Consider the following 25,141-nt stretch of genomic DNA (forward strand, 5'->3'; position numbering starts at 1 on the left):
TAACAGAATGGAAATTTTTATTTTACAAATGAAAAAGCAAAATATGGTTATTAAATTGACCCTGAAGTCACACTCTAAATTCATACCTTACAGTTCAGTTTTCCGAGTTCATCAGTTAATTCCACAAAACAGACTAAACCTCTGTCTGTGGAAGAAGCACAGACCATATTTAACCATGATAACAGAGATGGCTGGCAAGATTAAGCAAAGGAAGTGATTGTAGCTCCTGCTTGAATTCTTTGTCTTCTTGAAAACATTCTCCATGGCCATGTGAGACTTAAACTGTGACTGTCCTGGCCAGAGAAGAAGTTTAAAGCTGTGTCATAATTACAGACTACTCTTCTACCTTCATCTTGTGATATCCATGTCTCTCAGAGAGCTCTGGCTAAACCAGAATATTCTTTGCAATAGCATTCAAAGTCCTTACTTGTGCCACATCTGTTACCTTTTGAGAATATTCTGAGCTAGAAAGAGAGGCTCCCATGGCAACAGAGAAATTTCTGCAACAGAAATAATAAAAAGACAGATTGTTATATAAGTTGTTAAATGAGCCCTCCTACTGGCCCTTCATTTTATACACTATTTAATGGTTCAAGAACACAGGTAGGTAAAGGACCCTGGATTCCCACATTTCATAATTTTTATTAATTACTTGAAACACCTAGTAGCCAAATATACCTGACAATATACTTAATTTTATATCTAGAAATGTAGTTCTAAAGATCTTGCTTCTTTTACATCTCATTTTTCCCAATTCTAAATTGAAATAATAAACTACTAACTATTAAATTATAGGATTCTTCTAAAGTATAATAAACACTCAATAGTTTCAATTTCTTAACGGTGGTATAATTTCAAAATAACTAAAAATAGCAAAGCTGAGAGAAGACTAAGTATTAAAGGTAGGAGGGATAAAAATGACTACGACTCTTCCATCCTTATACCATAATTATTAACTCTGCTAAAGGAAATCAGAGTTGAATGGGCATACATACATATCTGACTCATTTGAAGCTTAGCTGCTGAATTAGGGTTTATTATTAAGCGGTCTAAGTTCAGCAATGACTTAAAAATATAAAGTTCACCTATATTCAGAAGAGCCTGCTTATGTGAGGCAGGATAAAACCATTTTGCAGTTGAAAAACTGCAAAAATGACTGCAGTACTTACATATTAATCACAACATTCTATTCATTAATCAGCCATCAACTAAGGTTTTCCTCTAACGATGTAAAGATTAATCTGTCCCTTCTTGTATGAATCAAAGAATACATTTTTACCGAAATTTCATTCCTGAATCTCTAGCAGACCGAGCAGAACAGTGAAATTCTGTAGCACCAGAACCCTCAAGGATCCTTTGTAGATTTCTGTCTGTTATGCCACCCCCTGTTGGAAGAATAAGTAATACATTAAGTAGAATAGAATTTTGTATAAAATTTAATGAATACTAGTGACTGCTTGCTCTACCTGAAATTCCCATACCAAAATTTCTCATTGACTCAAGAGTTACTCTCTCCCTACTAAGCTAGAATGAGATTAGAAAGAATGATAAAAGACATAGGCTACAGGTTCTGGAGAACAACTAATAAGGTCATAGAACCCGTATGATGGAATCTTATACATCCATTGGTTTATATAACAATACCATATGATACTGACTTTAAAAAGATTGCTCTAGGGCAAGGAAAAACCACTGAGTGCTCTATCCCTGCTCCCCCTCAATTTAAGCAAAATCAAATTAAAACAAAAAGTAAGGATACGTTTGAGGATGAAGCTACAAAAGCACAGCCTGAGAGATGTTGTCTGAAAAACACAAGTACTCTCTCTAACCCAGGATTCAAAGAGCACACTGACTTCACTGGAAATGGGAGTAATGCAAGGCATTACACAGTTTATTCATTACAATAGCAACTTTGCTTTTCACAGAAGAATCTGATTCTACTTTAGTAAAACTGCACAATCAAGTACTTTGTAATGACTCATTTTGTTGAACAATCTCTTAATTAAATATTTGTATATAAACAATCATATTCTGAACTGATACCAGATTAAAAATATAAAATTACTCTTTATATCCTTCTTTCCTAATATATAGGATGTATTCAATAAAGATTTTTTAATGACTGATAAAATATATACTTGGTATTTCAAACTATTCAAGTTGCTGAAGTAACTTGACTTTACAAACTCTTTTGAACTCATTAACTTGTTTGTTTTCTTTTTTCGTAGTGTTACGGTAATATCACTGAGCCCTAAGAAGCTGAAAGAACACAGACTTTTTTTTAGATGTGTGTAAAGATAAAATGTCATGATGCTTTTCACTTTAAAATACCTAGGGTAAAAAATGATAACAAATGTGGCAAAATGTTAAATCTAGGGAATGAATATATGAGTATTCATTATGCTATCTCCTACTTTCTTATATGTTTGAGAAAATTAATATGAAAAAATTAAGATTGTCTTTATATTTGTCTCACTCTGATTCTAGATCCCCTTATTAATTCTTTAAAAATTGTTCATCTCGGGGCAGCTGGGTGGCTCAGTCGGTTAAGCGTCTGCCTTCGGCTCAGGTCATGATCCCAGAGTCCTGGGATCTCTGCTCAGCGGGAAGCCTGCTTCTCCCTTTCCCACTCCCCCTGCTTGTTTCTGCTCTCGCTAACTCTCTCTCTGTCAAATAAATAAATAAAATCTTTAAAAAAAAAAAAAAAGAAAAATTGTTCATCTCTAGTGAGCCAGTATGTACTGAGTGGATCTTAGGTTATCATCAGGAGCATATGCTCCAATTGTTCTGGCTATAAGGAAGAATTAGGTGATCAGAGATTTTGAAGAACCAAGAGAATATTATATTTGTCCATAGATATTGCCTAAACATTTGCTTATACCTTGTTAAGAGCTAGGACATTTGGCCCTAACTCAGTATAGCAGTATCAAACTTGGTGTGCCTCACCAGAGATGACCATCCATATTCACAAAATTCTATACTATGGGAGAGCGAACATGGAGAAACCCCAATCCCAATCAATCTATTTCTCTATTTGCTACTCTCTGAGCTAATTGCTGCTAGAATGTTCTCCTTATCTGAAGTTTTAAAATTCCAGCACAGATCTCCCAGTCTTAAATTTTTAATCAAATTACACATTTTTCTCTCTAATACCATGTATTAATATTTTCTCCCATATTGTCCTGCCTCCTTTGTCCTTCCTCCACTGCACCTCAGTGTTATACTAACAAATGGACAGATAATTAAATACCTGGCATTACCACAATCCTCCCTTTTGCCTGAAAAAAGAAAAAAAAACAAATTTTAATATCTTTCTCTCAAATGCGGTAATAAGGCAGTGAGAACAGAAGCATTAGTGAAAGTATATTAAAATTTTAAAACTAGTAGTAGTGTCTAACTTTCAATAGTCATCTCTATTTCTTTGGGATCTTGGGTAAGAAAGATGTTTAGCATAGTAACTCTTTCTATACAGAAAGGTTCTTTTATTGTATTGCTTTGAAGACTTGTACTGTGATGAACTCAAAGAATAGGGGACTACACTATAAATACTGAACAATCGCATCACCTTAAGAAAAGCCATTACTGAAAAATAACACTAATTTTGAGTTCTTGGTATGCAGTGGAATGGAAGTAGTTGAACAAGATTTAAACTAGATTTCAGCAGGGAAAAAAAAAGAGCACAGCATAATAGTAAATTACTAGGAAAAAAACAACTTACTCAAATCTTGTATCCTCAACTAAATTCCCTAGCTTATTATATTAGTTAAACAAAGCCACAAGTCCATTTAACTGGATTTTAAGTAATAAAACTAGACTATATGATTAATTTCTGATAATTCTGGATGATAGGTATTGAAATTTCCTTACTTGTATTAAAATGTTCATTACATTTCCTAAGTAAGTTTTGGGCATATACTCAGTATCACTGAAAGTCAAAAGGATATCACCCAAATGCAAATTTAGTGGAACTACTAGTAGCAGGTAGGTAGTGATGACAGAATAAGAACTACACACTATGCACCAGCATTTTTCACAGAGCTAGAACAACCAATCCTAAAACTTGTGTGGAACCACAAAAGACCCTGAATAGCCAAAGCAACTCCAGAAAAGGGAAAAACTGGAGGCATCACGATTCCAGACTTCAAGCTACATTACAAAGCTGTAGTCATCGACATGATATGGTACTGGCACAAAAACAGACAGATCAGTGGAACAGAACAGAGAGCCCAGAAATGGACCCTCAACTATATGGTCAACTAATCTTTGACAAAGCAGGAGAGAATATCTAGTGGAAAAAAGACAGTCTCTTCTTCAACAAATGGTGTTGGGAAAACTGGTCAGCCACATGCAGAAGAATGAAACTGGACCACTTTCTTACACCATACACAAAAAGAAATTCAAAACGGATGAAAGACCTAAATTTGAGATGGGAAACCATCAAAATTAACCTCTTCAACCTTGGCCGTAGCAACTTCTTACTAGACACGTCACTGTAGGCAAGGGGAACAAAAGCAAAAATGAACTTTTGGGACTTCATCAAGATAAAAAGCTTCTGCACAGCAAAGGAAATAATCAACAAAACTAAAAGGCAGTCTATGGAATAGGAGAAAATATTCGAAACAACATTATCTGATGAAGGGTTAGTATCCAAAATCTATAAAGAACTTATCAAACTCAACACCCCAAAAACCAGTAATCCATTTAAGAAATGGGCAGAGAAGACATGAATAAACACTTTTCCAAAGACATCCAGATGGCTACCAGACACATGAAAAGATGCTCAACATCACTCATCATCAGGGAAATATAAATCAAAACCACGATGAGATACTGCCTCATACATGTCAGAATGGCTAAAATTAATAACACAAGAAACAACAGGTGTTGGTGAGGATGTGGAGAAAGGGGAACCCTCTTGCACTGTTGGTGGGAATGCAAACTGGTGTGGCCACTCTGGAGAACAGTTTGGAGGTTCCTCAAAAAGTTAAAAATAGAACTACCCTATGATCCAGCAATTACACTACTAGGTATTTACCCAAAGGATACAAAAATACAGATTTAGAGGGGTACACGCACCCCAATGTTTATAGCAGCATTATCAACAACAGCCAAATTGGAGAGAGCCCAAATGTCCATCAACTGATGAATGGATAAAGAAGATGTAGTTTATATATACAATGTAATATTACTTAGCTGTCAAAAAAAGAAATCTTGCCATTTGCAATGACATGGATGGAGCTAGAGTATATTATGCTAAGTGAAATAAATCAGTCAGAGAAAGACAAATACCATATAATCTCACTTATATGTGAAATTTAAGAAAGAAAACAGATGAACATATGGGAAGGGGGAAAAGAAAAAAAGGAGAGAGGGAAACAAGCCCTAAGGGACTCTTAATGATAGAGAACAAACTGAGGGCTGATGGAGGGAGGGAGGTGGGAGAGGGTAGATGGGTGATGGGTATTAAAGAGGGCACTTGTGATGAGCACTGGGTATTGTATGTAAGCGATGAATCACTGAATTCTACTCCAGAAACCAATATTGCACTGTATGTTCACTGATTAAAATTTAAATTTAAGGGGCGCCTGGGTGGCTCAGTTGTTAAGCGGCTGCCTTCGGCTCAGGTCATGATCCCAGAGTCCTGGGATTGAGTCCCACATCGGGCTCCCTGCTCAGCGGGAAGCCTGCTTCTCCCTCTCCCACTCCCCCTGCTTATGTTCCTGCTCTCGCTGTCTCTGTCAAATAAATAAATAAAATCTTTAAAAAAAAAAAAATTTAAATTTAAAAAAATTACATATTATGTCAAGCTCACTAATTTTTAGAATGAAACCATTGAAATTGTATGGAAATTGGATTTTTTCATGTGTGATTCTTGAGATGAGTCTTTAATACCAGATCAGCCAATTCTACCCCTTAACACAATTCCAAGTCATCTGCCTCAACTATGCAGCTTACGCTCTCAGGGTTGGGTACATAATCTTTCTTCTACTGGGTGCTACTGAAGTATAAAAAAATTCAATAAAGAACCACATACAGCTTAGTTTCTTTTTCCATAGAAAAAATGAAACAACTGACTAATATATTCAATAAATACAATTCATGTTGAAAGTACTTAGTTCTATATCATGACCAGTTAGGACAAATAAAAAAAACAAAAAGATTGGCTTAGTGAGGGGAAAATGGGGAGAAGAGAAAAAGAGGTAGCATGTCTAATGTGAGAAGAGGGGCAGAAAAGGAAAGGAAAAAGAGGCTATGAGACGACAGAAGAGAACAGAAACCGAAAGAATGGAGTAAAGTAAAAATTAGCTTAACACCAGGAATAACAAATGCAAAGAAGGCAAGAGAAGCAGAAACTCTCAAAAGCAACGATAGCATAAAGACAGTAAAAAAGGAAAGGTAATTAAAAGTAGGGAAGATAGAGATGATTGTGAGTAGAGGGAGAAATAGCCTTTCCCATACTTTTCAGATGAGCTCTAAGTAACTAGCAGTGTAAAGTTAAGCATTCATTCTGATTTTTGAGGATCTTTACGTAATAGCAACATACTCCAAAGATATATTATAAAAGTTATCTTGTGAAAAGCATTCCAAATTTTTTCAGTTAAGAAATGATATGCTGGTACAAAAAAGGAAACAGACTGATAAATTAGTTGCATATTACAATACCTTAAGGTGGAAAAAAAAAAAATCTCTTTTGCAGATCTGAGGCAACAACTCATACTCTATAATGAGGAAATTAGAACCCCCAGACTAGTATTTAAGTAACAGGGACTCAGTGAAATAATCAAAAGTGACCTCAAAGTCCAACTTCTGGCACATCTGTCAGTGAAAAAGCACATAATTTTTCATGACGACTGAATTATATGTCATTTTGGAAAGGTAGCTCCAAAGTTACCAAAAAAGATTAGTTTCTTTTTCCAAAGGAAAAAATCGGTAGACTGCCATTTTGTAGATTTTTCAGAGAACTTCCCTTCTGATCATTTTTTTAAACCCCGATCAAATTGCTCTATCATGAAAGTGTTTATCAGTGTCACTTTACTCACTTATCTACCCATCCAACAAATATTTATTAAGTGCCTACCACGTTATCAAGCACTGTTTTGGGTATAGATAATATTGTGGTTGAAAGGACCCAGAATATGCCACTGTGTCATAAAAATTATTTTGAGCTGAAAGCATTTGAGTTCTTGAAATTCCTAAAAGCAGAGCCTCCCAAAAGAACTCAGAAAGAACCCAACTGTCAAAAATCCTCTCTCCGGGAGCAACTCATTAGCACCACATCCAAACAGACATTGTCATAAAACTATCCTAACTTCCACTTATTCTCATTAGGGTCCATCTATTTATCTTTCCAAAGTTTTTCCCCACGATGCCATAAATGCTCTGTTTTCTTCCTCTTCTAAATTCCTAAGTGCCCTTCTCCCCGCTCCTCTTCACCTATTAAGATGGTATATAAGACCCAAATTCTAGGCACCTCTGAGTCACATTTCTTTGTGAACTCCAATACATATACATACTTGATTAAAATCTGTTTTTCCTCTCACTAATCTGTATTTCGTCAGTTTACTTCAGAGGCCCTCAAACACAAAACCTAAGAAGGCAGAGAAATAGTCTTTCCTCCCTGACATGGTAAACAAGAGAATATTCCTACTGTCATGGAGCTTACATGTTCATGGAAGGTAGACAACAGATAGGTATATTTATATAATAAAATTTTAGGTAGCAGAATGCACAATAAAAAAACAATAAAGCAAGATAATGAAATTAGAGAGTAAAAGGGGGAAGGAGCTATCTCATAGAATTTAATAATTGTTCAGAGAAATAAGAACAAGACCGTTTAGAATTCTCAAGTGTGCTAAAGCAAAGCATCCATAATACAAAATATTACTATCTGGAATGCTGAAATGATTTTAGGAGAAAAAAAAAAAGTCACATTTAACTCTTTCTTCTAAGTGAAAGCTTTCGGAAACATGGACAAAATTAAACTAATTCTACCATTTTTGGGAGGGGGCTGGTTTCCATAAAGATTACTGAGAACTATATGCTTACCTAAGCTGTCAAAGTGATTTAACAATATAAAGCACTTCCTAAGTATCAGACTTCGTGCTATTATCTGAGGTAATCTACAACTATTCTAGGAGGTAGGTGCTATTAATATGCTAACTTTGTAGATGAAGAAACTGAAGTTTAGAATGGTTAGGTAATTTGCCCAGAGTTACTGTTAATAAGTGGCAAAGCCAGGATTTAAACACACCTTTCTAATCCCAAAACCTATGCTTTAACCAGTATATTACACTGTTAGGTAATTGCTTCAAAAAGTAAAGTTGGCATGATCTCATTTATATGTGGAATCTAAAAAAGTCAAATACATAGAAACAGAGATTAGAACACTGCTATCAGGGGTGAGGAGGTGGGGAATATGGGTAGATACTGGTCAAAGGATACAAAGTTGCAATTATGCAGGATGAATAAATCTACTGATCTAATATACAACGTAACTATAGTTAATAATACTGCAGTGAATACTGAAAATTTGCTAAGATAAACACACAATGAACAATAACTATATGAGGAGATGGATATGTTAATTAGCCTGACTGTAACCATTTCACTATGTATATTAATATCAAAATATCCTGTACACCCTAAATACATGCAATTTTTATTTTATAAAAAAGAAGTAAAGTTAGTATATGAGAATATTTAACCCAGTGCTTCCTGCCAACCAATGATTAAACTTCAAATCACATAAGCAACAGTGATTATGAAATGCAAGACATGACTATCGCATTATATGTACCTTATTGTCTCCTCCATAGTTAGTAACAGTTTTAAAATGAAAACCTGATTCATCAACTCTTCTATTTTTAAAACGCTTCAGACTTCCCCACTGCCCCAAGGATAAAATCCAAACTCTTCAACAGTTTTCAAGGCTCTAGACAGCATTCTTCTCTTTATATCCAACATTCTGGTTTCTTCAGTATCTTAGTAAGTTATGCTTACTTTTGTTTCCAGGCCTTTGTATATACTATTTCTTCTGCATGAAGCATTCACCTACTCTCCCTACCAGCTTTTACATAGATAACTTTTTTTTTTAGTAATATATAATGTACTATTTGTTTCAGGGGTCCAGGTTTGTGGTTCATCAGTCTTACACAATTCACAGCACTCACCATAGCACATACCCTCCCCAACATCCATCACCCAGCCACCCCATCCCTCCCACCCCCCTCCACTCCAGCAACCCTCAGTTTGTTTCCTGAGATTAAGAGTCTCTTATGGTCTGTCTCCCTCTCTGGTTTCGTCTTGTTTCATTTTTCCCTCTCTTCCCCTATGATCCTCTGTCTTGTTTCTCAAATTCCACATATCAGTGAGATCATATGATAATTGTCTTTCTCTGATTGACTTATTTCGCTTAGCATCATACCCTCTAGTTCCACCCACATCATTGTAAATGGCAAGATTTCATTTTTTGATGGCTGCATAATATTCCATTGTATGTATATGTGTGTGTATATATATATATATAAATATCCCACATCTTCTTTATCCATTCATCTTTTGATAGACATCTGGGCTCTTTCTATAGTTTGGCTATTGTGGACACTGCTGCTATAAACATTGGGGTGCACGTGCCTCTTCGGATCATTACATTTGTATCTTTGGGGTAAATACCCAGTAATGCAATTGCTGGGTCATAGGGTACCTCTATTTTCAACTTTTTGAGGCACCTCCATATTGTTTTCCAGAGTGGCTACACCAGCTTGCATTCCCACCAGAAGTGTAGGAGGGTTCCCCTTTCTCCGCATCCTTGCCAACATACATAGATAACTCTTAATCATCACTCAAATGAGTAAGAGTTATCAGTGTGTGTGAGGTCTCTTCTTCTGGAGAGCCAACTACTGCTAACCCCATGCCCAAATCTGGGGTTAATTCCTCTCAAGTGTGCCCCCTTAGTACCTTTAAATTTTTTTTTTTATTAAGTAAACTCTACCCCCAATGTGGACTTGAACTCACAACCCCGGGATCAAGAGTCACATGCTCTACCGACTGAGCCAAGCCAGGCACCACTTAGTACTTTTTTTTATAGCACTCTATTAGAATTGCCTATTCTATTAAAAGTGCCTGTTGTACACCAAACTGTAAGGGCAGTGACTAAACACACACACACACACACACACACACACACACATACACACACGGTGGTCATTACCATAGTACAAATGCCCTGTAGCTAATATATACTTAATAAATATTTACAAAATCAGTAAGTTCCAGACTAGCAAAGTCACATCAGATACTTAGATGAAATTTCTGAAAATTATTTTCACGGCTATAGAAAAGTAAACATATCAGATTTCTACATAGGAACACTAAAAAATATTAGTAACAGCAGTAGTAATAATGATGTAGTAAGATCTGTTATACGTCAAGCACTGTGCTAAGGCTCTTACATATCAGAATTCTCTCAAGGTCCATACTCACTAATTTAGAATGGTTCTGGACTAGTGTCAAAACAACAGATATACCACAATTACAAAGTCACCTTTATAATGCTCTACAAATGATGTTAACTCATCTTGGAAATTCATACAAGAGAAAAATATATTTCCTCCTATCTTGATAGATAGGGAAAGATGAAAGAAGAATATAATTTTGTTTTAGAATTCACTTCCAAATGATATTTCAAATTTTATATGGGATCCCCTGAGTATACATAGGCTGACAATGAGATGATGTGGCTTAAAACTATGAAATGCTGATGGCAGAGAAAAGGTAAAATTTGCTGTGGTTATCCAAGTTAGATTAAATCCTTAAGCATTGTCTATAATTTGACCTCAAGAACCTTAACCATTAAAAACATTTATGTGAAAGAGGGGCGCTTCGGTGGCACAGTAGGTTAAGTGTCCGACTCTTGGTTTCGGTTCAGGTTGTGATCTCAGGGTCTTGAGATCAAGCCCTGTGTTTGGCTCTGTGCTGAGTGCAGAGTCTGCTTAAGACTTTCTTTCCCTCTCCCTCTGCCCCTCCCCCCCTCAAATAAATAAATAAATCATTAAAAAAATAATTTTAACACTTATGTGAAAGAAATAAGAATTATATAAATATATTATTACCTGCTTGCTTTTCTGTATAGGGAACTATTAAGTCAGTAATATTTAGTTTCCTAACCTAGCTGAACAACAGAATATCAGGAGCAACCACAGAGTTAGAAAGAAAGGAAAGAAATTATGTATACCTGATCTATGAGTCGCTTTATTAAGGGTAGCCCTTCTAGTGCTGAACTGTCACAGCCACTGGTCAATACTCGTTCAAATCCCAAGGTTAAGAGGGTCTCTAGAGCTGCCACTGGATCATGAACCATGTCAAAGGCTGAAATAAGTAAAACTGATTTGAATTTTGTACAGATATTCTCTAATATAGTGCTTTCCAAAATGTAGTATACACACAGTGGTGTGCTGGACTTAGCTCGTACTGGTGAGCCAAAGCCAATTGTTAAATATTCAGGAGTTTTGCAAGCATCATTTTTAATCCATCAACAGCTTGAAATCAGTCAAGGTGGGAGAATTTAAACCACAGAAATCAACAAATACTATATATTAGAGCTCTTTTTGTCTAAGAACTAGTTCACCAGCATACCACAGTCTACATACCACGGCGGTATGCAGAAACATTTTAGATGCTACCCATTTGAATAGATGTATTTATTTAAACACAGATTTGAAATGAAATGTTTCCATTTTTCACAAGTTATAAAAGTTTCTCTTTAAAAGAAATTCACTTAAGATTTTATTTAAAGAAAATTACTAAATAAATTTGCACAGGTAGCACTCAGATATGGTAAAACTGTAAATGTGATAGGCAAGTGACTCAAATTTGGAAAATTCTGTTCTAAGGCTTCAGACAAACTGGACTAACTGGAACTCAGACAAACATTACACTCACTGGTTCTAAAAAAGGCCTTGGTTCATATTCTCATTATTGACTAATATTCTATGCTATTCCATTTACCCCAAATACTTAAGGCTCAGAGTATTAGGACAGTTGTTTACAATAGACTATCTAGACTTACAATTCCATTCTATTTTCTAAGAGACTTTTCTCCTCCTCAGAGAAGAAAGTGGCACTAGGAACCTCAAAAAGAAAAACTACTTCTGCTTTGGTTCTCAGCACTGCTACATAATTTGGAAGTTCTAATCTATGGTGGATTAGGTGCTTGACCCCTTTACTTTACCCGTTAGTGTAGGCAGACAGCTAAATGTACCACAGAGGCTTTTCCTTTTTTGTAGCAGTGCCTCACCAGTGATTAAACTATCACTATCTCATTAAATACACGAGTGAAAAAAAATGCAGAACCCAGGACAACGCAAAATTTTGAAAACATGAAAATATTTTTGTTAAATGTATTGAAGGAAAAGAAATTTGAAGCGATTTTCTTAAAGAACAAAGAAAAATACATTCTACATGACATCTTTATTTTTTAAATTATTTTGCATGCCAAACTTTACTTTTATTCTTTTTTTAATTATGTTATGTTAGTGTTATATGCAAACAATGAATCATGGAACACTACATCAAAAACTAATGATGTACTGTATGGTGACTAACAAACCTTATCTATTTTTCAGATAAATGTTTACTAATTTAAATTACTTTTCATTATTTAAAAATTGCTTTTTGGCCACTCTCAAGGTGCTGAATTTTAAACACTCTAACATCTTTTAGTTATTGCTATGTTTATGAGAAGCATTGCTAAACAGCAAGTCAAGAGAACAGTTTTCTGGTGGTATTATTCATTTCAAAAAGAAACAAGAATAACAAATGTTTTATCTCTATCTTCTATAAATAGATGCAAATGCCAATGCCCACTAATCTTTGAATGCTTATTCAAAAGGCCAGAAAAACATTCAACAATTTCTCAAGCATATATCATTAAGTTAAAAAAAATGACTTAAGACTTCTTTCTTTTCATGTGTAAGAGAGTGCCCTCTTCGGGCAAAACTGACACTTGTTCCTACATTTTACCAACCAAGGTTTGACAAAAGTGTACAGAAATTAGAACTACCTGATTTATAGGTAAGAGGTATTTTTTACATGAAATTATCAGATACTTTTTAGAAATCATTCTGATGTAGACAATCAATAATATAGTTTTGTGCACAACAGTGAACATCTCTTCATTGACTATCTCCATCTATTCCTTCTTTCCTCCTTCCAAATAGTATCTGATTCTTATGTAGATACCCACCCCTCTCTCTGCCCAAGAATCTGAGAAAGCTGGCTGCACCACTAGCTCCTAGAATGGTCTTGTCTGGCTTAAGCCAGGCAGTACATTTCATTTCACTGGCCACAGTGGTTTTTGGTGGTTAATATGGTCTAAGGCCATCTAATAAAAATGAATCTCAGGGGGCACCTGGCGGGTTCCATCAGAAGAGCATGTGACTCTTGATCTTGGAGTTGTGAGTTCAAGCCCCACACTGGGTGTAGAGATTACTTAAACATAAAAAATCTTAAAAAAAAAAAAGAATCTCAAAATTCTTGCTTGGACAAGTGCATACACGTAGGCAATTCCTAATCTCTCCCTCTATTATATCCCACCACCACCACCACCACTTACTTTTAACAAATTTTCATAACAAAGCTTCAAATTGTGCATCTCTAAATTTACAACAGTTAGTATAAAGAAAACAAGGTCAGTATAAAGAAAACAGCTGGTGACACTGTAACACTCTAGTATTGTGTTCCATAAAAAGATTATGGCATTTGGTGAAATAAGAAAACTGACACCGTTCAATAGAACTTCTAAAATGGAAATGACTCACCTCGGTGGAAAGTGACTGGTAGAGGACGGCATATAGCTATAAAAAGAAAGCCAAATAACAATATAAATGAAGAGATCATCACTGATTACTATACACAGAATTTTCCATGTTAGATGGGATTTTTCTATACTTTCCTCTCCTAAGAAGTAAAGACAGTGAACTAAAATAATAAAATCATAGCCTTCCAAATTCAGAATTCCTATGTTTCCATTAATCTCTGATTTTCATACCAAAAAAATGGTCGTCCACTCCTTAGCTAGACCAAATAAAAATTATGTGATCTGATTACTATAAACGCAGCATTATATCTACTACTTTAATCCCTCTGAGTATCTTCAAGAAATACTTTGGCCTAGTAATATAAGTAGTATGCTTCTGTCCTCTCCACGCCTCCCCATCCTCACCAACTACAATAGCTTTTGAAGTTTTTTCAAATCCAGGTAAACCTCCCTTAAACCTTCCGGGAACAGTAACAGAACTTGATCTACAGCAACTTCAACTTAGGAGTCAATAGGACTAGAACACTTATACCCTCTGCCCCAAACATCTAGAGAACTACTGCTTAATATAGGTTAGTTTAAGTGCCTGCAGGTGTGACTGAAAAGCAATCAGAAAAACTTGCATTTTTCTTTTGTTTTTTAAAATTTGAGGTGACACACAATGTTATGTTAGTTTCAATATCAGGAGTATTAAATGCAATCATCATTAGAGGCTTTTTGGTCTCAGATACAAATTCTTACCCACAAGGGACATGCACAACTCTTTGTCAATGTTTCCATCTTCAGTCAATGCTCCAAATACCAAACCATCAGCACCATAAAGCTTGGCAAGACGAATGTCAGCCTTCATCACCTCAACTTCACGATCTGAATATAAAAAGTCACCTCCACGTGGACGAATCATCACAAAAACTGGAATCTGGACACATTGCTTCACTACTTGAAGGACACCTAAAAGAATAGAGAACAGACTAATTAAAATTCAAATGTGATGGGCACCTGGGTGGCTTAGTCAGTTAAGTGTCTGCCTTCAGCTCAGGTCATGAACTCAGGGTCCTGGGCTCCAGCCCTGTATCAGGCTCCCTGCTTAGCAGGGAGCACGCTTTTCCTCTCCCTCTGCAGCTCCCCCAGCTTGTGCTCTCTCTCTCTCACATACTCTCCCTCTCAAATAAATAAATAAAATCTTTTAAAAAAATAAAATTCAAATGTGAACTAACAGCTCAAGGAAGTCAATAAAATTTACTGGCCTTTTACATTTGCTCTTGTGTATTACTTCTACAAGAAAAGGAAGCATTGACTGAGGAAACCAGAGAAATCTGGTTCTAAAGGGAATGACAACATTAATTAAAAAATGTGCATATAGGGGTGCCTGGGTGGCTCAGTTGTTAAGCGTCTGCCTTCAGCTCAGGTCATGATCCCAGGGTCCTGGGATCGAGCCCTGCATCAGGCTCCATGCTTGGCAGGAAGCCTGCTTCTCCCTCTTCCACTCCCCCTGCTTGTGTTCCCTCTCTTGCTGTGTCTCTATCAAATAAATAAATAAAATCTTTAAAAAAAATGTGCATATAATGGAAGTTAAGTAATAAGAGAATCATGGGTAAAAAAGAGCAATTTAGTAAAGAGAAGGCATTTACTGCATTTTTAAAAGCACTTGTCGTGTACTGCATGGAGCACTGGGTGTTATACGAAAACAATGAATCATGGATCACCACATCAAAAACTAATGATGTATTGTATGGTGACTAACGTAACATAATAAAATTAAAAAAAATAAAAAATAAAAAATAATAAAATGCAAAAAAAGAAAGCACTTGTCAATTGACTAAAGAAAATCCTTTTGCTGGTATATGACGTTTGAAAGTATAATAACTAACAGGCTCAATATTCTGCCACTGTATTCCATAAGATCTGATTTTTCCTTTCTGATTGATTATAGCTCTATTTAGAACTTACTATAGAGATGTTTACATAGTTCTAAAGTTTATGACCCTTTAATGAACAAAGAAACTTATCAAAACCTTTTTTGAAAGAGTTATATAAAAAAGAGCAAAGTTCTACTTGTTTGTGATTTTATGTAGAGATCTATAAATAAAAATACCTAAATGGCACAATTCATCGCTAGCTCAGAAACCCTCAATAGTAAAGATCTTCCATGACTTACACTGTAATTACATCTCAATAAACCCATCTTAAGCTGAAAAAATCCTAAGTCAAAATGCCTTTAATACACCTAACCTACTGAACATTACAGCTTAGCCTAGCCTACCATAAATATGCTCAGAACATTTACATTAGTCTACAGTTGGGCAAAATCATCTAATGGAAAGCCTATTTTATAACACAGTATTGATTATCTCATGTAATTTATTGAATACAGTACTGAAAGTGAAAACAGAATGGTTATATGGGTACAGAATGGTTGCAAGTTTATCAGTTGTTTACTCCTGTGATCACATGGCTAACTGGGAGCTGTGGCTGCCCAGCATCATGAGAGTATCATACTACAAATGGCTAGCCCAGGAAAAGATCAGAATTCAAAATTCAAAGTACAACTTCTACTGAATGCATATTACTTTAGCACCATCATAAACTCAAAAAATCATAAGCCAAATCATCATGTATCAGGAACCATCTGTATAAGGTCTGTGAGAAGCACAATGGATTTATCTTTTTCCTTGCTAAAAGAACCCCAATTTTCTATGGGATAGCAATATGCCCAATACCAAGCAATGAATCATGATTGCTGTTACAAAAAACAGATTGCACTCAAATTTAGCTATGTTCTAGAGATTTCACAGAATGGCCAGGGAATACCTTCCTTTAGTGAGAAGATTCCAAAGAGCTATTGCATATATAAATCCTTTATACTAAATAATGCTATCATCAACCTTAGAATAACATGGAAGAGTCAAAAATTCATACAGAGACTTCTGCTTTTGACCAAGACAAGAGTAACAGGGACGAGATTTGCCCTCCCACCAATAATAACCAAAAAACACAGATGAATATGAAAAATATATGAAACAATGGTTTGCAAGAGATTGTGTGTCAAGCAACAAAAAACAATGATGCCTGAAAGAAGGGAAACAAATGAAGTCAGCTCTATAACTGACCGAAATTACTACCTTGAGGGTTTTCTAGGCTGCGGCAAAGAAAGGGGGAACCGAGGTAGAGGCCAGAGAATTCTGAGTTGAAGAGACAAAGCTGAGAGTCCAGGGAGATCAAGTGACTAGAGTTCCTAGGAAAGAGCACCAGGGAGGAGAGAAAGAGAATTTTGGAGATTTGCAGATAATCTCCCTCCAATATTCAGCTCAGTACTAATGAATGCATATATGCAAGGAAACCATACAAAGCCAGAGAAAAATCCACTGAAAAGAATTAGAAAGAAACAATGTCTTTCATTCACACCTGTCAGGCCAAAAATAATGCCTATTCCCAACAGGCAGATAGGAAAATTTGAAGATTCATGGGGCAGTGGGTAGAGTACACAGAAGGGTCTTGCTTCAGTAATAGGAATAATTAACTCCAGACTGACCACTGTTCCAGGCCTGCTTAACAAATTTTAAAGGCAATAACCAAAAGAAACAAACTGTTTCCAAATAACCCAACTGCTTGAGAATGTTTATAGGAATACAAACATATCTAGGGCCCAATAAAGCAAAATTCATGTCTGGCAACCAGTAAGAAATTATCAGGCAGGAAAATAAGATGCATCATGAGGTGATAAATCAATCAAATGAAACCAACCTAGAACTGATATAGATGTTAGAATTAGCAGCCAAGTCATTAAAACAGCTATTATAACTTTATTCCAAATCTTCAAAATAGTTCAGAAACAATATATTAGATATAACAGACTCAAATTAAACTCCTAAAGATGAAAAGTACAATGTGTGAGATGAAAAATATACTAGGTGGGTTTAACAACAGATTAGACATTGCAGAGAAAAGATTAGTAAACTTGAAAACAAACCAATAGAATCTATGCAAAATGAAACACAGAGAAAAAGGAGATTAATATAAAAAGAGGGGCGCCTGGGTGGCTCAGCTGGTTAAGTGTCCAACTCTTGATCTCAGCTCAGGTCTCCATCTCACAGTCCTGAGTTTAAGCCCCAAGTTGGGCTCCACACTGGGCATGGAGGCTACTTAAAAAAAAAAAAAGAGTAGTTCATTAGTGAGCTCTGGGACAACTTCAAGCAGCCTAAAACAAGTATAACTGATGTCTCTGAAGGAGGGGGTGGAGTACACTGAATGATGAAAATTTTCCAAATGTGATGAAACTATAAACGCACAGGTCCAAGAAACATGAAGAAAACTATAATCAGGTATATTGTTATCACATTGCTCAAAGCCAGGAGTAAAGAAAAGAATTTTAAAGCAACTACAAAAAAGAGACATTACATAGAAAAAACAAAAAAAACAAAGGTAGGGATGATATTTCATATGAGAAATAACACCAGCAAGAAGACAGTGGAGAAACATCTTTAAGGTATTGAAAGAAGAAAAAAAACCTATCAACCTAGAATTCCACACCCAGCAAAAATAGCTTTCAAAAAATGGAGAAAGATGTTTTGAGACATACAAAAGCTAAAATAATTCATCCCCAGCATACTTGTATTACAAGAAAAATGTTAAAAGAACTACTTCAGACAGAAGGAAAATGAAATCAGATGGAAATACGGACCTAGACAAGGGGATGAAGAACATCAGAAATAGTAACTATACATAGGTAAATACATGATTGTTTTCTTATTATTTTAATCTCTTTAAGAGATAACAGATTCTTCTTTTTTGGAAGATTTATTTATTTGAGAGAGAGAGAGTGTGAGAGAGCACTACTGGGGGGGAGGGGCAGAGGGAGAGGGAAAGAACCTCAAGCCGACTCCCCTCTAAGTGAGGAGCCCAACACGGGGCTCAATCTCACGACCTTAAGATCATGACCTGAGCCAAAATCAAGAGTCGGGATGCTCAACCAACTGAGCCACCCGGGTGTCCCTAATTGACTCTTTAAACAAAAATAATACTGGGTGTTATATGCAAATAATGAATCCTGGAACACTACACCAAAAACTAATGAAGTACTGTATGGTGACTAACATAATAAAGACTAATGTAGTGTGGAGTGTATGTATTTTTAACACATACAGAAGTAAAATGTATGACAACAGCACAAAGACCAGGATGGGAGAAATGAAGACTAAAGTCAATATGCTGAAGATGCCAGGATGGAAAGATAAAACCCTGACTCTTGATACTACTGCAGAGCAACTGAACCAACGTTAACAGTAACTATCTATCTCTCAACTTATTGATGTATAAGGATCTCATCTTTGATAGACAGGTTTAATTACAACCATAAGCACCTCTAACTAATTCAATATCCACAGCATTGTTAATATATCAGTAACATTAGTAAAGGATCTCAGTGAAACATATTTTCCATTGTCTCCAGGCTCTATAAACTCCAACCAGAAAATAGGGAAAACACTTAACCCATGCTGGGTGTGGTTCCTCCTTCCAATAAGCCAGAACATAATTCAATCCGGCCAGCACCTATGTGAAAAAAAAAAAAGCATTGCTCAATACAATAAACTTTTAAAAATTAAGAAAAATTTTAAGAAGCATTTCTCAAAAATTATCATCCAAAATAAACATTTATGAAACAGTAAACAACATTTTTTTCAAACACAGAGCAAAGAGTCTTAGAAACTGAGAGATTATAAAACTAGAGTAAAACTCTATTGTTAATCCCAACTATATTCTGCAACCCACATTGTGTTACTGATAGTCAAATTTAAGAGTTAATTCAAGTTAAGCTAGGTCTCTTGAAATTTTGTATTACAGGGTTGCCTCTCCATGTACAAGGATGTGACTCAGAATAAATATGGTCTGAGTTGACCATAGTGGAACACTGACTCTTCATTGATAACAATCTTTTCCAAGACTTATTATTATTCTAAGATTTACAAAACTACAAGGTAATTTTAAGTAGCTTAAATCAAGGTAATTTCAAGAATAAGAGAATGCTGAAAGCAGATTAACTATCAGACTATAGGGTCATGTCAAAAGAGTCTCAGGATCCAGGCTGAAGAGGCTAGTACCAGCCAAACATGGGACACTTTGAGAATCAGTAAGAAGAAAAACTATAGTGGAGTAAAACACATCAAATATGTCTAAATCTAGATTCATAATGATAAAACAATTCACTGGGGGATAGAGAATAAACTCATTATCCTAAAATCAGTAAACAGAGGAAAAGGAGCAAGCATTTATCCTGCCTCTTATAGTAACTGAACCTCAATATAAACAAACAGTTGATGAGGGAAAGTTCTTTATAGAAGAAGCATACTGATAGTAAGTGAAAAGTAAATGTTCAATGTAATATAGTATGATATTTCAAACCCTACTAAAAGATGCACTGCTAAAATAATTAGGTAAAAAGATGAAAGAAAAGCTTATAAAGGATGGATCAGGCTGACAATATGACCTATTAATTAAAAATGTTTGTGTTTGTTTTTAAAAAAAATAAAAATCTGTATTGATATATAATTCACATACCATACAATTCACCCATTTAAAGTGTATAATTCAATATTTTTTAGTATACTTAGAGTTTTGCAGCCATCACCACAATTAATTTTAGAACATTTTCCTCACCCCAAAAAGAAACCTTATACCCTTTAGCAGTCATCTCCCGTTCTCCCATGCCCTTCAACTCTAGGCAACCACTAATCTACTTTCTGTCTCTAAAATTTGCCTAATGTGGACATTTTATATAGGTGGAATCATATAGCATGTGGTATTTTGTGACTGTTTTCTTCCACTTAGAATAAATTTCAAGATTCATCTATGTTGTAACATGTATCAGCACTTCACTCTTTTTTATTGCCAAATTAAGAACCGTTTTTACATTTTCAGAGGGTCATTTTAAAAATACAAAGACTATTCCATGAAGACCAAATGTTGCCAGTAAAACTGAAAATATATACCACGTGGCTCTTTTTTTTTTTAAAGATTTATTTATTTATTTATTTAAGAGAGCGCAAGCACGCATGCATGAGAGCAGGGGATGGAGCAGAGGGACAGGGAGAAAATCTCAAGCAGACTCCTTGATCCCCCCACCTTGAGATCATGACCTGAGCTGAAATCAAGAGCCAGATGCTTAACCAACTGAGCCACCCAGGCACCCCTATTATATGTTGCTCTTTATAAAAAGTGTCCTGACTCCCTGATATCGTGGAAATATTGGCCACATGCTGAAACTAGTAGACACTGAGTGATGGGTACGTGGGGATTCATTATACTATTCTACTTTTATGTATGTTTGAAATTTCCCATAATAAAAAGTTTTTAAAAATTTCTGATCCTGAGATGATGGGAATTTCTATGCTTCCCCATTAAAGCAGGTTCAGAATGCAAAACAAACCTTGAGGTAAAAATAGATAATGCTAAAAAAAAAAAAAAAAAAGATAATGGGGGTACCTGGTTGGCTCAGTCGGTTAAGTGTCTGCCTTCAGCTCAGGTCATGATTTCAGAGTCCTAGGATAGAGCCCCATGTCTGGTTCCCTGCTCAGCAGGGAGCCTGCTTCTCCCTCTACCTCTGCCCCTCCACCCACTTGTGCTCTCTTTTGCTCTCTCTCAAATAAAATCTTTTTTAAAAGAAACATAATTATAAAAGTCTTGATGATGAAAATGGCAGCAAAACTCTTAAATCATCTTTAAGTCAACAGTTTAAAAAAATGAAGTCTTTGCTAAGTTCAATTTAAAAAAAAATGAAGTTGGTAGGTAAGCACTATTGTGAACACTTGACTCAAAATGTGATCTATTGGAGGAGTAAGATTAGAAGATGATAAAGATGATAATTTTCCAGTACGTTTTCCAGTTGGTTGGCTGTCTTCAAAAAGATTACTAGGATCCTTACTAGGATCACAAGGGCTCCCAAGATCAGTTCATAGGATTCCTTTTCAGACTTTTTTTTTAGAGAGAGAGAGAGAGAAGGGCGGAGGGAGGGGCAGAGGGAGAGGGAGAGAGAATCCCAAGCAGGCTCCACACCCAGCGCTGAGTCCAACCTGGGGCTCAGTTTTACAACCCTGAGATCATGACCTGAGCTGAAATCAAGAGTTGGATGCTTAACCAACTGAGCCACCCAGGAACCCTCATTTTCAGACTTTTAGAAGGACTGCCAACTGTTATTCATTCTCTTTTGTCTTACCTCCTCGTTCTGCATTTACAGCTGACTCTACTGAATCAACACACACTTCCATGAGAAATCCATTTGTCGTTCCTAAAATACATGGAAAACAGTGCAATTTCATGATGATACTATCCATCCAGACCAATCTACCACCACTTTATTTTGCTGCCCAAAACCAATGTCCAATAATAGGCAAGTAGGTAAATATACCATGAATGCAATAAAATACCATACTGATTATTAAATTGATGTCTTTGAACTGTGAAATAAGTATACAGACATATGTATAAGAAATTATACTGAAGAAAATATACACTGAATGCCAAATTAATCTTCCTAAAACACAGCCCTCATTATAAAATTCTAAGTCAGATTTTTTTCAATATTTCTCAATGTTTTCAGAATATGTTTAAATGTCTTTATAAAGATCATATGTTTAAGAACAAGGATGGGCTTCAAATCTTGGCCCCACTACTTATTTGTGTGATCCTAGACAAGTTACTTAGCCTTAGTTTTCTATAAAACAGAGTAGGCTTTAGTACCTACCTCAGAGTAGTGAGGACTAAATAATTCATGTAAAGTGAAGGGTACCCACCATATGTACAAAAAGTTATCATTAATAAACTACATATTATTTCTTCTATACATCTCCAGTTCCACTCAGTTCTCATCTCTGTTCTTGCTTATGCCATCCTCCTCAGCCCACAAAGTCCTGCCAGCTCCATCTTTGAACGGTAAAATCTTCCAAGGCTAACATTAAATCACATTTCCATATCTCTTCTCTCCCAAAGTAGGATCTCCCTCTTTGGAACTCATGTAACTCTTCATAAATTATATGTTCCTCTTTAAAACACTAATTGATATCTTTTAAAAATACTAATTACTTTCTACCTCTTATTATTATGTATGTAGATAGATAGATGTCTGTTCACTTTTACTTGACCTGAAGTTCCTAAGTAAGGTCTTTATGTGAGAAACCTTTATCATCACCCACAGCAAGCACAGTGTCTACCTTGGTACACAACAGTCATGCAAAGACTTTCTAAAGGCTGAATAATTACAAGTTCATAAATTTCATTCATGTATTTACACTAAAAGTGTGATGAAAATAAGTTTTGAGTTTTTCTGTAAGTTAAGCACACAAGGTGGTTGTTTTTTTTTTTTTTTTTTACAATTAATAAGAGTATTAAATGTATACTTCATGCAATACTTGAAAGAATCACCACGTGCTGATAATGCTGACTACTGGGTGGTAAGATTTGGAATTACTTTTACTTTCCTCTTTTTACCTTTTTTTTTTTTTTTTTTTTTTAAGTAGGCTCCACTTAAAAAAGCCCAGCGTGGAGCCCAGTGTGGAGCCCAGTGTGGAGCCCAACCGCCAGGCTGAAATTAAGACCTGAGCTGAGATCAAGAGTCCAATGCTTAAGGGACTAAGCCTCCTTGTGGCTCCTCCCCTTTTTACTTTTCTATGTTGCTTTTTTCCTACCCAATATTGTTTTTATCATTTTTTAAAAGGCTATTTTTAATTTGAAAAACAAACATCATCTGCTTACATCAAATTGCAACTGCCTCACTTATTTAAAAGAAGACTGTCAGTCTCAAACTGTTTAAGAGTTAAGTGCCACTCTGTGTTCTTAACCAACAGCACTGCATTCATTCCAAGAGTTTCCGGAGAGCCACCCACACCAGCTGTCACATCAGTCTAACTGGACAGTGCTGCTGAGGTACCATTTGCCTCACAGGAGAAAGGACCTTGGCCGGGAGAGCGTGGAGGTGCACACAGAAGGCTATGTGACAGAAGGCAGACTAAGATAGTTGTCCAGGAAGCGAAGTTATTTGTAGGAATCAAAGACATTTGTTTGGAGCAGTAGTTCTCAAAGTGTGGTAGCCCAGTTAGCTCCGGGGGCCTTTAAGACCCTCTCAGAGTCTGTGCAGTGAAAAGTATTTTCATAGTAATACTAAGACTTTATTTGCCTTGTTCACTCTCTTTCTCTCACAAGTGGAGTGAATTTTCAAGCGGCTCCCTGACAGGTCAGACTGAATGCAGAAGCAGATCTAACAGTTCCATTAATCCAGATCTTAAAGAGATTTGCAAAAAATATAAAACACTGGCATTCTATTTGTTTGTTTAGGTAGACAGTTACTTTTCAAACACACACAAATGTTATTTGTGCTATCATGTAATGGGTTTCTAATTAATATTTTAAAATTTGTTTTAACTTCGAATACCGTCAACACCAATAGACTTAGCTTATGTAAGTAAAAGGTCTCTGAGGTTCTCAATAACTTTTAGGAGGGAAAAGGAGTCCTGAGATCAGAAAGCTTGAGAACCTCCGGTCGGGAGGAACCAAGAGTTCACGGGGTTGGGGGCGGGGGGAGGGAGTCGGCCAAATTCCCTAGCACCTGCCACGCCTGGCGCAGCAGCAAGCACTCGGCACGGGGCGGCCACAAGCGCTGGCACCGGCCGCTGTGCAGCTTTGGGGACAGTCCTCACCCCCGCCGCAGCAGCTAAAGGTTACCAAGCAGTCACCAGGGGTAGGCACTGAGCTCAGCGCTGGACATCTAACTGTCCCAGCGATGCCACGGGGTGGGGACTGGTAGCCTCGCGTGGCGAGGGGAACTTGAGGCTGGAAGAAGTTAACCAACTTGAACACGCTCGCCGCACACTAGACGTGATGGCGCCGGGATTCGAACCCACACATCTGGTTCCAGAGCCCGGTCACTCTCGCTACAAGCCCCTTCTCAGGCCCTCAGCTTCCACACGTTTAAAGCCAGAATGACAGAACGTGCCGTGCGGGCAGCTGTGAGGACGTGGGCAAAGTACTCTGACAGAAATCGCGACACCGCTGGCCAGAACTCCCGCAGGCCCGCCCGGGACAGTCAAGTCGGACGACCGCCCCCTCCCCGCCCCCTTCCGCACCGGCTTTCCCGGACGGTATGCGCGCCCGTTTCCGCTCCGAGGAGGGCCCCTGCCTCTTCATGTTCGACGCGTTCCTCCCTCGTGCGTCTTCGGTTTCCTCGGAGTCTGGCGCGCGCGACCAAGGAAGCGCGCCTCAGGGCTGCGCGCACCCCTGCGCGTCCCCGACACCAAGACCCAGCAGGCCCCGCGAAAGCCGAGTCGTTGGCGCAGTCGC

General features: G+C 36.7%; 1 protein-coding gene across 2 annotated transcripts; it reads right to left on the reverse strand.

The window, feature by feature from the left end:
* CUTC (cutC copper transporter) lies at window positions 1–25,141 on the reverse strand. Of its 2 annotated transcripts, XM_006741141.3 has the most exons (9): window positions 24,928–25,141; window positions 22,026–22,097; window positions 19,307–19,366; window positions 14,558–14,767; window positions 13,818–13,853; window positions 11,234–11,367; window positions 3,251–3,278; window positions 1,280–1,385; window positions 1–500 (listed from the first exon to the last, which is right to left on the reverse strand). In XM_006741141.3, the coding sequence occupies exons 1-9, from the start codon at window positions 24,986–24,988 to the stop codon at window positions 386–388; spliced, it is 822 nt and encodes a 273-aa protein (XP_006741204.1). In that variant the 5' UTR covers window positions 24,989–25,141; the 3' UTR covers window positions 1–385. The 2 variants fall into 2 exon arrangements, with proteins under 2 accessions (XP_006741204.1, XP_030892382.1); XM_031036522.2 differs by lacking the exons at window positions 3,251–3,278; window positions 11,234–11,367.

Source organism: Leptonychotes weddellii, chromosome 6 (genome assembly GCF_054177405.1).
Source record: "Leptonychotes weddellii isolate Sample4059 chromosome 6, ASM5417740v2, whole genome shotgun sequence".
In the NCBI taxonomy this organism is placed as follows: Eukaryota; Metazoa; Chordata; class Mammalia; order Carnivora; family Phocidae; genus Leptonychotes; species Leptonychotes weddellii.

What these genes read in the sequence shown, in the direction of transcription:
- CUTC (XM_006741141.3), bottom strand. Translation starts at nt 24,988, where the DNA reads ATGAAGAGGCAGGGGCCCTCCTCGGAGCGGAAACGGGCGCGCATACCG. An exon ending in CATACCGTCCGGGAAAGCCG is followed by an intron (nt 22,098 to 24,927) that starts GTGCGGAAGGGG and finishes CATGTATTTTAG; the next exon opens with GAACGACAAATGGATTTCTC. An exon ending in GAGGATTGTGGTAATGCCAG is followed by an intron (nt 1,386 to 3,250) that starts GTATTTAATTAT and finishes TTCTTCCAACAG; the next exon opens with GGGGTGGCATAACAGACAGA.